This window comes from Arvicanthis niloticus, chromosome 16 (assembly GCF_011762505.2).
Source record: "Arvicanthis niloticus isolate mArvNil1 chromosome 16, mArvNil1.pat.X, whole genome shotgun sequence".
Taxonomy (NCBI): domain Eukaryota; kingdom Metazoa; phylum Chordata; class Mammalia; order Rodentia; family Muridae; genus Arvicanthis; species Arvicanthis niloticus.
In genome coordinates this window covers 35,315,942-35,330,832 of record NC_047673.1, presented here as the reverse complement: position 1 = coordinate 35,330,832, position 14,891 = coordinate 35,315,942, and the positions used below count along the sequence as shown (strand labels likewise).

Sequence of the window (14,891 nt, the reverse complement as noted above, 5' to 3'; positions counted from 1 at the left end):
TTACCAACGAAGAACACAGCGACCCATCCTATGCAGAATTCCATGCTTTGATATTCAACCTTCATTAAGAAAGGAATACAAACATACCTCTGACCAGTGTACAGCCCCCTGCACTGGCAAACAAAGCCTCCGTTGTCTACCATGCACGTTCCACCATAGAGGCAGGGGTTGGAGGCACATGGGTTGACGTTCACCTCACAGTATGTCCCCACAAACAATGCACTGCACTTGCAGTAGTAACCTACACCATGGAAAAGAACAAAAAATCCAGTCACTCACTGACCGCCAAGTGTTGCATTGGATGATACTTTTATGTTTAAGTGAAGATACAGCCCCTCAACATCGATGAAAGGGAACAAATTTCCCATTCTCTCCGGATGAAGAGTTATCCGTTAGGGAAGACTATCTCTTTTCTAAAATACCTGGACCTGAGATGATTTAGACTTTGGAGGTTTTTTATTTAGGTTTAGGAATATTTTTTATAGATTTTACAGCTGAAACATTTTTCTTTCTTTTTTATTATTGGATATTATATTTACATTTCAGATTTTATCCCCTTACCCCATTCCCCCTACCACCTAGGAACCCCCATCCCACCTCCCCTCCTGCTTTTATGAGGATGTGCCCCCATCTACCCCTGACTCCCACCTCCCTACCCTCAATCCCCCCTACCCCCCAAATGCGGTGTTCAGCCTTCATGGGACCAAGAATCTCCTCTCCCACCTATGCCTGACAAGGCCATCCTCCCCTACATAATCAGCTGGAGCCATGGGTCCCTCCCTATGTGCTCCCAGGCTGGTGGTTTAGACCCTGGGGAGCTCTGGATGGTTGGTATTGTTGCTCCAGCTGGAACATTTCTAAACTGGAAATCTGATATTCCAAATGCCTCCAACCCTGGAAATTTAAATAATACATTAGGGGGCCAGAAAGTTCTAGATGAGAGCCTTTTAGAATTTGGATTTTAAAATTTAGTTTGTTCATCCTGTGCTAGCTAAACAGAGATGTAACTAGATTCAGTTAATAATAATTACATAAGGCTGGTGGGTCAAATGGAATGGGCGAGAGAAAGAGGCCCATTGATGGACATACACACACAAGCACCGCCAGTCAACAACAGTTTTACACCTGCAGGTAGTACTCCCAGGCATATGCCATTAGAGAACACAGGAAGAGATGTTTGCTTTTCTCCCTTAAAAGCTGTGCATGGCCCTAGTGTATTTTTGGCCACGGTCAATGCTGCAGGAGGAAAAAAAACATGGTAAACGCTGGTTCCTTAGACTAGCCCACTGTTACAGCACGTGCTACTTCTGACCTCATTATCTGCGACAAAGACAAGAAGTGATGACATCACTGAATGGAAGGAGGCAAACCAATTCTACTCAGGAAAGTCGCCTTTAAATGTGCATGAGGGTAACATCTGAGCGACCGTAGCTTTACGAAGCCTACCTCCAGTGGGCGAGGGATTGCAAACGCCTCCATTCTGACAAGGGCTGCTGGAGCAATCTTCTGTGGCAGTTAATAAGCACCCATGAGATAGGTCCACCCACTCTTCGATGTGTGCGTAAGCTCTTGGTTTGTTGTTCAAAGGCAGCTCCTGCCCATTCAAATAAATAGAGTCCATGCAGCCCCTGAAACCATTGGCCACCTGGGTGCTTCGCCCATGCTTTGTCCCTGGCTGGCGGAGGTGGCCACCGAAAAATACATAGTTATCCAGGTTGAGGGTTTTCAGAGCCCCAGGGGCTGTGCCTGATGCAGTGTGGACTTCATCTAGAACCAGCTTCGCATAATTGCCCTCCACTTCCAGGGACACCACATGCCACTGCCCGTCGTTGACCTGAATGCTCTGAACGGAGACAATCCCAGGGCCGCTTCCACAGTCAAACTTGTACTGCAGCCTTCCAGTATGAATCTACAACAGAATAAATATTGTTCACACCGATTGCATACGATCTTCAGCGTCAGTCTGTGCAAAATCTCTAAGAGGGGGATGTTTACTGAATGAAGGTAGAAAGAATACAAGCTTGCAGTTAGGTGCCGAGGAGCACAGACTCATTTATCTACTATACAAATAATAAAAATGGATCATCTGGGGGTTTCTAAATGCTAAGAGCGCATCCAAAAATAACACGGACGTGACTAATTATTAACTGCTAACTGAACACACACACAAGATACCATGTAGAATTTCTGTATAAACTGTCAATATTACCAAGGTGTTAAGAAGAGATTTGTTCATTAGCTGTCACGGATCTCAAAGTTTCTGTTGAAGAATATCTGAAGTAAATTTCTAGGCTGCTGGTTAGTGGAAAGAATTTTCGATAGCACCCAAGTGTCAACGTGATGCAGGCCAGGAGTCCTTGAGACGTGGAGAAAACCCACCTTTCTTTGTTTTTAGATGGGACAGTCAGGACAGGAGATAGAATTTAAATTTCATAGTCTCCCTCGGTTCGAGATCACAAGATGCATAAAAGCCGTACCTCTAGGATGCTGTAGTCGGTTCCTCGAGCATACATTACAACCGCGTGGGAAGAGTAGGTCCGCAGCCGCATGCTCAACTTCATCTCCAATCGGTTTTCATTTTCCAGCAGACGATACTTCACAAAGCTGTTTCCGGTAAAAGTTATGGATGAACTTCCTACGGATTACAGGGGAAAAAAAAGTCTATAAGCACCAAACTTAAGCATATCATCAAAGTAAGTACGATCGTCTTCCTTCCCCAGAGGCTGGCTTTTGGTCTTTTTTAATTTAAAATTGCAGCAATGGGAAAAGGGTCTATTGGCTTTAACAGACAGCACAGCACACACAACTGACTTTCCACATGGAAGAGACTGAGAGCTCTGTATCACAAAGAAATAAAGTCTAGAATAATAACAAAATGAAATATAAAAGTGTTCTGTGTAGGTTATTAGTAGGCAATTTGAGGAAAAAAAAAAAAGGAATGTAGCATCAAGGTGATTAGGCAAAATCTGCCAGATAAAAACACCCATTGCTCCAAGAAGATGAAAATCCTATCAGCCTCCAGAAATGAAAATTAAGTTATGCAGAACTGACTAAATAAAAATTTAATTTCAAAGTGACAGAAGGCACATTTAACAAAATAGAAGTCCAATATTAAGAAGAGAGGGCAGATTGTAATAAGAAGCATGTTAATCATAATACCCCAAGTTTGACTCATTCAGAGCCAGACAGCCCAGGAGGCCAGCCACACTATAGGAATTGCTAACACAAACTAATTAGCAGACTGTTTTATCCCATAAGCAGCCAGAGATGTTAAAAACTTAAATAAGCATTTCAATCCCATGAGGAAGTACAGATTTTAATTGAACGCTTTCAATACAGAGAAAGAGAATGAGACAACAGACCTTCATATATGCCTGGAAGAAATGGAACATATTGATTCAGCTACTTTAGAAACTAATATAAGAGTGTACCTAAAAGAAAATTAAATGTATTTAATTTTTGACAGCAGATTCTAGTTTCAGGATACCACAAACAGAGCGAGAAAAGCACCAGCGTGTAAAGATGAACTTGAAAAGATTTTTAACGGGAAAGATACATTCTTTGACAGAAAGACACATATAGAATGGTGACTGAATCCCGGTCCAGCTATTAAGGACAGTGAGGATTACTCACAATGGGCTTGGAACATGTCTTTAATGAGCTAAGTAGGGGCAAGAAGCCGAGGACTGTAGGAGAAATCAGGCAAAAGAAGATTAGAGTGAAACAAGGAAAAAATGAAGCTTTGTGGTTTATGCAGCCATGGGAGGGATGGGGATGAGGGGGGGTTGGGGCAGGGTGGGCTCAACAGACAGCCCAGGGAGCTCCGACTCTCTGTCTGTCTTTCCCCTTACCTCATTATGATAAACCATCTGCACATAATTCTTTCTCCAATAAAGAAACAATTATCAAAGCACTGTCAGGGATGGTTCGAAATGAATTCACACGTGAGGAATTCCTGGGAGCAAGTGCCTACCTGGGCATTTACCGAAGCCACCGCCAGGACACACACAGCTGTACTTCTCCTCTCGGGGATCAGCGACACATTCAGATCCTGCGGGGCAGGGGTTATCTTCACACCCGTGGTGGACAGGTGGGCATTTCCCATCTGTATTTAGAAAAACAAGAGGAAGAGAGGAGAGAACACAGGGATTAGGAAAGTGACCACTACTGTTGTTCCCATTCATTCATCCATTTTTGTAGAGCCAGAGGGTTGAATCTCAGGCCTGTATGCTAGACTGGCACTCGTCCTCTGACTAGCATTATCTCCAGCCCCTCTTTCATTGTTCCATTTTGAGATGGGATATCATTATCCCAGGCTGACCTGGACTCTATGTAGCCTAGAGTGGCTCTGAGCTTGCAATCTAAGTAGCTGAGATCATAGGTCTATCTCATTAGGCCTGGCCATAAAAAAAAAAAAAAATCACCACTACCATCATCATCATCATCATCATCATCATCATCATCATCTCTTCCTTCTTCCTCCTCCTAACATTTTTTAAAATTTAATTTTATGTGTATGTGTGTTTGCCTGCATGCATGTCTGTGTACCACTTGGGTACCTGATGCCCATGAATCCAGAAGAGGGCATCCCTGGAACTGAAGTTACAGATGGTCATGGGCTACTATGAGGGAGCTGGAAATCAAAGGTAAGTCTGATGCGAGAGTAGCCAGTAGGCTCCTAACTGCTAAGCTCCGCACAAGAAAATAGTCTTTAACGCTCATGTCCTATCCATATGCGCTATTACCTTTGCAGAGACACACAGCTGTTCTATGGTGTCGGGGAGTGACGAAGCTCAGTCTGGCTGTGCTGTGAGTTGACATAACGTTTTCATCCACAGACACCTTCTCGTCACAGAACTTCCATGGGCAATCCAGCCCCGCACAGCGCTTCTGGAACACATCCAGGATCCTCACACCAATGATCTCCTCAACATCAGTCACGGAAGAATTAATCTTGTGCAGAAGTTGCTTTGTTGAAATCTGGGTGCCACCTGACTTCTCTACAAAGAGTAAGACGTCCAGATGCGAATGGGGTTCAGAGGGCTGCAGGCTGACGATCTGTATTTCGTTCTTTCGAACGCCCAGGATGTTGCGTAAAGCTCGCTGGAAATTGCGCCAATAGTCACCGACAAACTCTTCCGGGGTGAGATTCGCGAAGCGGATCGCAATGGTGTGGTTCAGCATCTCTTGTGTCACTTGTTGGATGTGCACGGTGATGTCGGCCACCGTTGTAAATTTCCCATCTGTCACGCTGACATTGAGAAGGTACTGACCTATATCCAGCTTTCTGTGTGCAATCAGCTTACCTCCCGTGCTGGACACAGAGAACAGGCCATCCATGTGGGGATCCAGACTGTATGTCAGGGTGTCATACACGTCCTGGTCTGTGGCATGGATCTTTCCTATGACGCCACCTGAGTATTCCTCTCCAAAGGCAGTGATGAAAATCTCTAGTGGCAAAATGGCAGGAGGGTGAATGCTTTCCTCAATGACCCTGATGTCAATGTGTGTCAGCGATGACAGCTGAGGCTTTCCGTTATCAGCCACCTATGAAGACAGAAGTCACCTCTGGCGTTACTGTGATCTCCAAATAAAAATGCATGATACGGTTCACTTACATTCTGCACGGCATCAACCGTTAGATATTCATCTCTCACCATGAAACCCACTGAGGAAAAGGACAACTGTTTTGTCCCTTACTCAGATGGGCACTGAGACAAAACCAGACGGGCACTCACAAACAAACCATATTCATTTTGTCTATAGCATGTGAGGAAGCTATCTAAGTACACAAAGATAACCACCTGCAGATGCTGTGACCCCAAGGGAAACCATGAAGACTTGGATACCTTAACATGCAGAAGGTAATGGTCCTTCACTTTCCTCTTGACCGTCGCTGCTGTCAGGAGGACCCCGTGCTGGTTTACTTCAAACGCACTGTCATCATTTCCACTCACAATAGTAAAGAGGAAGGGGGGACCATTGTGGGAAGAGTCCTTGTCTGTCACTACCAGCTTCAGGACGCTGAAACCCACAGGTTTGTTTTCCTGCGTAATGTTAAACAAACAGAACAAAAAGCTATCAAGGCCACCATGTCAATGCCGATACAGCAAGAGACACGTGAGGCTTCCTGATAAATATGCAGATGATAAAACTTCATTTCTAGTGCATCAAGGAAGAGAAGAAGGAAGACAGGTGGAGGCATGGGAGAGTGGGAGAGGGCAGGAACATGGGGAGTGAGAGAAGTAACAGAAGGAGGTCTGAGAAGGGTAGAGAGGATGGAACAGCATCCATGGGGGTTAGTGAGAAGGACAACGAGGGGCCTGGGGGCGGAGGGAGCGGTGATGGACCAGTGCAGTAGAAGATATGATTATGAAAAACTCATTCTAGTTAATCCTAGGACAAGAAATGTGAGCTGAGTCCTCCAAATGCCTCTTCTATACTAAGTCAGGAGCTCCTCTAAATCTCACCTTCCCCAGTTTTCTAGAAAACAGGTCTGGAAAGGAAAGCTACTTCCAATGAGTGTCCTGGAGCCAGAGACAGAGCAGGCTGCACACCCCTGACTGCTTGTATACCCCTGAGCGCCCCCACCCATTTACCTGGATGATGACACTGTAGTTGTCTCTGGAGAAGAGGGGAGCATTGTCGTTGACGTCGGAGACATCGATGTTCACTGTGGTTGTGTTGACTCTGGGTGGATTGCCATTGTCGGCAGCTTGCACCGTGAGCGTATAACCTGAGATCTTTGTTAGGGAAAGAGAGAACACCCATCATGTGTATGGTGCTAACCAACTGGGAATCACTGACGTCGTTTGCCAAGCCTAATGTCTGGGCAATTCCATAAAATTAAAATAAAAACTCCCAGCCAGTGAGGGAGTGCATGCACTATTTTCTCAATAGAGGTGGTTATCAGCAAGAAGCAGATTCTCTGCTCTCTCCCATTAAAGGTCTTATTAAAGTACTTGATCTTGAAAATCTTATAGTTCTATTAGAATACAAAGACAAATTATGCAAATGACCAGGGAAAATAGTGACCTAGATCACAGGCTGTTACTTTGGTAATACTACAGGTAGCACCTTCAACAGAGGCTAAATCTTACAGAGCCAGAGGTAGAAACTTGAGCTGCCTCTTGCCCCGTGAGCAGACTCATTTTCGGCATCTCAAGATGTGCCAGGTCACCATCACCTTCAATTTCACACCTGGGTTATACTTAGCCATTTAAATCCCTCAAGGTAGTATCTGTGGCCACTCGAAAAAGAAAGCAAGTGAGACAGCCTCGCTGTTAGGGCAGTTCCCGGTTACAGTATCTTCAGAGTGAACACTGGGCCAAAAGATGGGTAAATCCTGAGGTACCATTCTGTAGGACATCAGTCTAGCAAACGCTCGACCACACAGCCTTGAGAACTCCCCAGGCCACCTCCTCTACCATCTCACAGTGGATATAGTGTGCTGAAAGAGCTAGGTTCTTTAGTGGCAATTACTAACTTTCAGTCAAGTATGGTGACAGGCAATCAAGTTTTCAACCCACAGAAACCCGAGGCAAGAGTATTGTGAGTTTCGGTCCAGCCTGAACAGCAAGATCCGCATTTAAAAAAAAAAAAAAAAAAAAAAAATCACACTTTACTCTGCCTAGTACAATAGATCTTTCTATGCTTAACAGTCAAGCTTCCCAGACTCTTAGGAAGATGCCACTCAAAAATAGTAAGCCAGTGGAAGAGCTGGCTCCACCCTTCTCTACTGGACCTGTGGCTCCACCCCTCCCACTTCTTGCTGGCTCTCCACAATTGATGACTTCTGGCAAGGCTGCAGGTAGACAAAGACCTTCCCTTGTGGGGCTGGACACTAGGGGTTTGTCCAGTGAGTACATGGGCAAACACAAGACAAGATGGACTACCTGGTTTTGGGGGTTTTTGGTAGGAAAAGGAGTGCAGACATGAGAGGAATGAGAGGGTTTGGGAGGTGAGTGCAATCAGGGTGCATGATGTGAGATTCCCAAATAATAAAGAAAACCAAAATCCATCAAAAAAAAAAAAAAAAAAAAAACCAAAAAACAAAACCCAGAAAACAAACAAACAAAAAACCCTGAAGAACCAAAATTTTAACTGACTTTCAAATATTTCTATCCTGCCTTGTCATTTCCTAAGACAACGGTTCTACCGATTTGGGACTTCACATTATACCAAGCAGGTATGAACCTTAGTGCTCTGATACCAATTTAAATCCCCTTGGATGCAAGCTTACCGTTTCCCGGTCTAGGGGCTTCGTGACTCTTATTTCTCCTCTGACAGGGTCAATTGTGAACGGACTTCCTTGGTTACCCTCTATGATGGAGTAGTGAATGTGGCTGTTTGAGGGGCCATCAGCATCATCAGCCATAATCTAGGAAACAGCACTCTTTTAGGAAACAACGGAGGAGGGGACAGAGGAAACAGCAGCTAGCTTATTTACGGCAGTTACTTAAAAGCCAGTAACTGGCTGAGCAAGGACCTTCTTGCTTTGCAGTGGTGAAGACTCACACAACCTCACGGGAACAGCGTGAGTGCTCTAGCACTGAACCATGTCCTCTGGCTGAACAATTACAACGCTCTAAGACATTTTAAACAGAACCAGTTTAAGAATCAGAATAATTCTACTAATCGAGAGCTGTAAGGGAAGGTACGCACTGTAATGACAGACTGCTCGAGAGCCGCGTCTTCGCCAATTACTGTGGTGTAGGTCTCCTGGCTGAACACTGGGCTGTTATCATTGATGTCTGTGACGTTGATGTTCACGGTTGCCACGTCACTCAACGAAGGCGTGCCTCCATCAGTGGCTTCCACAGTCAGGTAATATCCGTGGGCACTTTCATAGTCCAGGTTCTCAATGATAAATATGGCCCCTGTATGGAGAGATAGAATTACGTCCAGCACGCTGCAGTTCCATTTCTTATTACATTGATACCTCTTAACACGTGTAGTTCTCATTGCAAAAAATAATCTTCTGCTTTAATTCGGTAATTTAAATTTTTTTTAACCCACCCAACATCCCTGTTTATTTTCTTTATTTTCTTCAAATTCCTGGTGACATTAGTCAATAATGCTATCTCTGCTTTAAATGACTATAATGCTTTTTAAATGACGGTGACTCTTGGTTTTTCTTTGATGTTCACTACTATAGACTTTAACACTTTAAAAAAACTCAACTCAATGCCTTTTGGTTTCCTTCTTATTGCTACTGTTGTCATGAATGTTCTTCTGAAAAGAAGTCTCCGAGGTAACTGTCTAGCTACTCTTATTAAATATCCCCTCTGAGAATGGAACCCTGGTTTTGTGCTTCTAATACTAGCAGTTGGGCAGGAAGAATAGATATATTTGAGACCTGTCTGGACAACACACCAAGATCATGTTTCAATAAACAGTTAAAGAAATAAAATAAGAGCCCTCACTGACTTAACAATACTTGTAAGAACACTTGGTCTTGTAAGAACGACCTAGTCTATCCTACTTGAAAGGACAATTGCTACAAAAGTCCCACAAATATTATGTAAGACATTGAAAATACACATTAAAAAATCAGTAGACACCTATTCTTTATCAGAAATAGTCACACACCGCACACAACTAAGCACAGCCTGAAAGAGTTATATTTTATAATGTCCTGGGAGCTGGTAAGTATTTTAGACCACAGGCTCACACAACCACACTATGATTACTCACAAAGCAGGCGTTAGTAATGGTTGCTCCTTAACACTGCTGGCTCTGTAGAATCCAAACTCGTTTTACTAGTGTATATAATGAGCATAGTAAAGAAGTCAACTTATAGAATTAACAGATGTCCAATACAGGAACATCTGCCAGGAGGAAGCCACTCCATGTACCTTTGATATTAGGATAAATGAGTAATTACACAAGGTTTCACCACTAAGCATCCTGCCTTGGCAAACCTGGGACACTCTGCATCATCACTAAACTGAGTGAGAGTCACTTCTTTTCCAATTGGCTTGTAGTGTACAATGATATGCTAGAAAATAGGTGGTATGCAGAATCAGAGAATGACAGTTTCCAAACTGCTTTCAATTCCACTAAGAAACAGAAAGGGAGCCTTGAGTTTTACATCTTTAGAACACCCATGGACCACTTTGCATGAAGTGGGCGAGGCAGATCCAGCCCTCTGTATGGAATGAGGGCTTCCTCATTCACGAGGAGGGTTACCTGTCTTAGAATCAATGCTGAATTTTCCATGTTCGTTTCCGCTTATTATGGCGTAGGTGATTTCTGCGTTTGCCTCGATATCCCGACTTGCTGCATACACCTGGAGAACCTCCGTTCCGATGACGATGTCCTCAGACACAGTGGCGCCATACTCACGGTATTCAAACACAGGAGGGTTGTCGTTTATATCCAAGACAGACACAACCACTGTGCCAGTAGCTGTCAATTTCCTTGGCAGTCCTTGGTCCACTGCTTTCAAAGTAAGAGTATATACTGCCTGTAATTCCCTGTCCAAATGCTTTTCCAATTGGATAATTCCAGATAGCTCATTAATAGAGAACTGCCCATCAGCAGAGTCAATCAGTGAGTAGGAAATCTTCCGATTCAATCCTGGCAAAACATGAAATCCTATCAGGTTTCATGGCGAGAAATTTAAAAATGGAAGGCATTTTTAAATAATGAAAATGCAAACAGATAACAAAGACTTATCAAACATATAATCAAAAGACATAGTTCAAATCATGACAGTAGCCAAGATTTTTTAATTTAATAATCTTCATTAATTCATTGAGAACTTCATATATGCATAACACATATTTTGATAATTCACTGTCACTTCTCCTAGCTCCTCCTAGGGCCACCCCTGCACCTCTTCCATCTTCATGTGTTTTTATTCTTTTTCTTTAAAAAAAAAAAAAAAATAACTTACAAACTCCAGTAAGTGCTACCCTTTACCCATAGGGATGGAGTCATCACCAAGACTGTGCATGAACAGCCAGGGGCCTTAAAGAAAACTAGCTATCTCTCCTACAGAAGCCATACATTGTCCATAGCTTCTCAGCTAGAAATAGGGGCCCTTGAGTCCCTATCCCTGATATGCTGGAATCTATATTAATTAAATAGAATCTGTAAGACTAAATGAAATCTACTTGCTACTTAACTTTGCTGAAAAAGAATTCTAAGTGTGACTTTTAAAAATATCTTCAATATTAAGTCAAGAAGGTACCTTATTCTCTGTTATCAGAATGTTTGAACGTATATATTTATTCTCTTCACAAATATTCTTGAAAATTTATACAACTTTAGCAATATAGTACTAGCTTGTTATGTTCCTGTGATGCTGTAACTTCTTTAACAGCACTGCTGATTTATTCCCCCAAAAAAGAAAAGAACTTCAAGGGGATGGGGCTAAAACTGGCAAAACTTCAGCCAAGCACACGAAAGCTGCAGGTTCAATTCCCAACATGGGTGTTGGGGGTGTCAGGTCATGGCATCAACAACAACTTAGAGACACCACAGCTACACTGTAGCAGGAAGTTTCCTGCAGGTAACTGTCAGGACTTTAAACATTCATGAAAAATGGCCTAAGTTATCATAACTACAGGAACGACGAGCTCCATTGCATGTGTGAGGAAAAGGCCAACCACCCTCCAATGGGGTGTGTTCTATCACGGGCCCCAATGCCTTCTACACACCCCAAGGCCAGAGCATCTCCTGCCCTAAGGATACCTGCATCTGCATCTGTGGCCTGCACTCTGGTGAGCGGTGTCCCGGGCTCTGTGTTCTCAAATACGGTGATGGTGTATGGCTCCGCAGTGAACTCAGGGGCGTTGTCATTCACATCTTCTAACGTGAGCACAATAGCTGCCTGACAGGATCTGCCCCCTCCATCCGTGGCCTTGACTAGAAGATTATAAACTGCTTGTTCCTCACGATCAAGGAGAGCTAATGTTCTCAGTTCACCTAGAGACGAACAGAAATGAACAGAGACACTGGAGACTCAGGATGATTATCCAATACTTTCTTTTTCTTCTACAAAATCTGTGTAACTCTTAATTTGGAGAAAAATAATATCAATAACTACCTTACCAAGTTCAAAAGTGTGAAGATGAAGCTTAAAGCTGTGGACCGTTTTCATTATAGAAAATGCCAAATTACAAATGTACACTCCCAAGTTTAGGAAACACACCATCAATTTAAAGCAGAAACATTTAGATTCACCCTGAGTATTTTTTTTTCAAAGAAAGTATATATTAACTTCTCAATCTTCAAGTCCAATAGGTGATAACTACGGCTGTCTGTTTTAATCTCTTCCCAACTTTTACACGTTACGTTGCTGTTTAGATGTCTAAGATGTCATTTCCACAGCATTAGGATAAAATTTAAAAGAGAAAAAAAATGTAATTTCCAGTTTTGTACATGATCTCATGTCGCCTACACAGAGGAAATACACTATTAAATTAGTCCCAAGTTCCATCCTTACCTGTGTCTGGATTCAGTTTAAACTTTTCTGCACCTGAACCAAATAAAGTGTAAGTAATCTCCGCATTGGACCGGATATCTGCGTCTGTGGCAGAGACCTGCATGACCAGCTTCCCAGGAAGGGCGTCTTCAGGAATGGTTTCAGAATATGAGGTCTACGAGACATTAAACAACACTGTTAACAACAGAAGCATTCAGTGTCAGCAGCGACAACCAAGGGGGTGATGGAAAAGACATCATCCATTCTGGCCTCAGAAACCCTGGGAAAGGACTGGAGTTAATACTCAAAGAGCTTTTAAAATGATTGTTCTTATAAAACAGATGTGGGAACAAGGAAGAGCCTCGTAACGGCTACCAGCCCCACATCCGTGACTCCGACCTGACACTTAACCCACAGGATACAAAATATGATATGCTGTTGAACAGTTTCATACTTAATTCAAACTCTTATGAGAAAATGTTAAGTAATAGCCCAAGTTTATGTAAAAACTGGAGGAAATATATCACTGTCACATTGTATTTACTTAATTTGAGGAGCAGGGATCGACTGTGTACAACCAACTGTTCTCACAAAGAATCAAATAACTGCAGTTAGAAGTTAAGCAGTCTTCATGGGATGAGGGGAAAACCAAGGGCTAGGTAAGGCTCAGGCATGTCTGCAACCATGCCACGTTTCCTCTTTCTTCATATCTGCCTGAATCCTCACACTGGAGGACACTTGGTTCCAGTTCCAATGACCACATTAGCCATGCCATAAACAGAACATAAGGAAAAGAGGTTACGCTTCTGCTACACTTACTTCCTAACATGAGCTTAATGTAGGGAAGCCATATTTTAAGGTTCATAAGACTGGGTATTTTATAACAGTGATTATTTCAGGTGGTGATGCTCTCAAATATAGTGCTACCTAAGGCTGAGTTGATATTTTTAAAAATTATGAATGGAGTAGGATTTAATATAGGTACTATACATATATAAAATATATGTACATACAACAATATGTATAAGTATACAAATATTTGATGTAAGTATAATTTACATATATAAAAAGAAGAGATACAGTGCCCATCACTGTCATCAAATACTCTCATTAAAAAATACAAATACATGTTAGAATTAACTGTTCATCTCTCAGAAGTGCTACCTCCCCTGACAATGAGGTTTTGTTTACTTCTCTAAGAACACGTGACAATTCTTCGACCTCAGCCAAATACCTTGGGATACCAGGTGTGCACCACTAGGCCTGGGTCATTTTCCATGGCTGCTAAGAATTCCTCTATTGCTGGCAATCCTAGCTGGTATCTCCACACCTGCCTCTAGTCTTCACAAGCTGAGGCCCTGCATTTCTACTTCTGGTCATAAACTACTAAGGCTAAGCCAGACTCTGCCACTCAGTGGCTTTTTATCACCTAGTTCCAGCTGGTCATCTCGCCTGCTACAGTTCCATGGCCCCAGGTTCAACTGAGCCCAGCAGCAGCAGCAGCAGCAGCCGCCGCCACTTCACTGACCTCATGTTCCTCTGGTATGAACAACCAATGCCTCAAAATGGCCCATTAACACATGTGTGTGCTGTGCAAGGGGAAGCTACTGGCCAGATGTTTCCCCGTCCCTGAAACAACTATTTTGTCAAATGAAGACACTATTTTCATAAAAAATCTCCAGAGTGTTTTTAGCATCAGACGCTGGTGTAAGAGACCCCATATTTTACAACATTTCAGACCAAAGTTCTTGATCAACATAGCATGCCCTTAAGTCCCAGTGACACTTTCTCAAGGCCTACCCATGTGACTCTCCTCCACCTCAACCTGATAAGCAATGGTAACACAAAGCACACGAGAGTCAGGACACCTCAAAGGCTGTCCCATGGAAAGGATGAGAAGACGTACATCTGTGACATACAATCCCAAGGGAAACACACCTACCTTCTCACAAACTGGACTGTTGTCATTGGCATCGAGGACTTTGACTTCAACTCTAGCTTTGGAAGAGAAGGTTCCATCTGTGGCCGTGACGGTCAGAAGGTAACTGTCCTTTTGTTCCCTGTCGAGAGGTTTCTTCACGTACACCCTCCAGTCATTCTGCATATTTTCCACAGCAAACTGTCCCAATGCATCACCTCCTAGGAAGTTGAGGGAGGAAGATGAGTCAAAGCTGTTGGACTAGAAAATGAACCTCAAAACCATAGGGAAAAATAGATTACACAAAAAAATGCACGGCATTATGGTTTAAAAGGGATTAAGACTATTAAAAGTATGAAGAAAATTGATAAATACTTGCTTTTTTTTTGTTTTTGGTGCTGTGGCTTTGTATTCTAAACTGGCCTCTAACTCAAAGAATCCTCCTGCCTCAGTTCCTTTGGGATTATAAGTGTGTACTATACATACTACACATCAACTTTAAAAAGTAAAAATAAAAAAAAAAGCAGCAGTAACATGTTT

The 14,891-nt window shown here is 42.9% G+C and overlaps 1 protein-coding gene across 3 annotated transcripts in view; it reads right to left on the bottom strand.

Annotated features, from left to right (window-relative positions):
• Fat1 (FAT atypical cadherin 1) overlaps positions 1 to 14,891 on the bottom strand; it is a 119,059-nt gene that overhangs the window by 10,624 nt on the left and 93,544 nt on the right. For all 3 annotated transcript variants that reach the window (XM_034519892.2, XM_076914060.1, XM_076914059.1), the window contains exons 11-23: positions 14,376 to 14,572; positions 12,455 to 12,608; positions 11,701 to 11,934; positions 10,192 to 10,581; positions 8,665 to 8,879; positions 8,243 to 8,380; positions 6,600 to 6,743; positions 5,850 to 6,047; positions 4,746 to 5,547; positions 3,974 to 4,105; positions 2,478 to 2,635; positions 1,447 to 1,909; positions 88 to 241 (exon numbers count right to left, since the gene is read on the bottom strand). In XM_034519892.2, the coding sequence (XP_034375783.1) occupies positions 88 to 241; positions 1,447 to 1,909; positions 2,478 to 2,635; positions 3,974 to 4,105; positions 4,746 to 5,547; positions 5,850 to 6,047; positions 6,600 to 6,743; positions 8,243 to 8,380; positions 8,665 to 8,879; positions 10,192 to 10,581; positions 11,701 to 11,934; positions 12,455 to 12,608; positions 14,376 to 14,572 (3,379 nt within the window). The remainder of the gene's footprint in view (positions 1 to 87; positions 242 to 1,446; positions 1,910 to 2,477; positions 2,636 to 3,973; positions 4,106 to 4,745; positions 5,548 to 5,849; positions 6,048 to 6,599; positions 6,744 to 8,242; positions 8,381 to 8,664; positions 8,880 to 10,191; positions 10,582 to 11,700; positions 11,935 to 12,454; positions 12,609 to 14,375; positions 14,573 to 14,891) is intronic.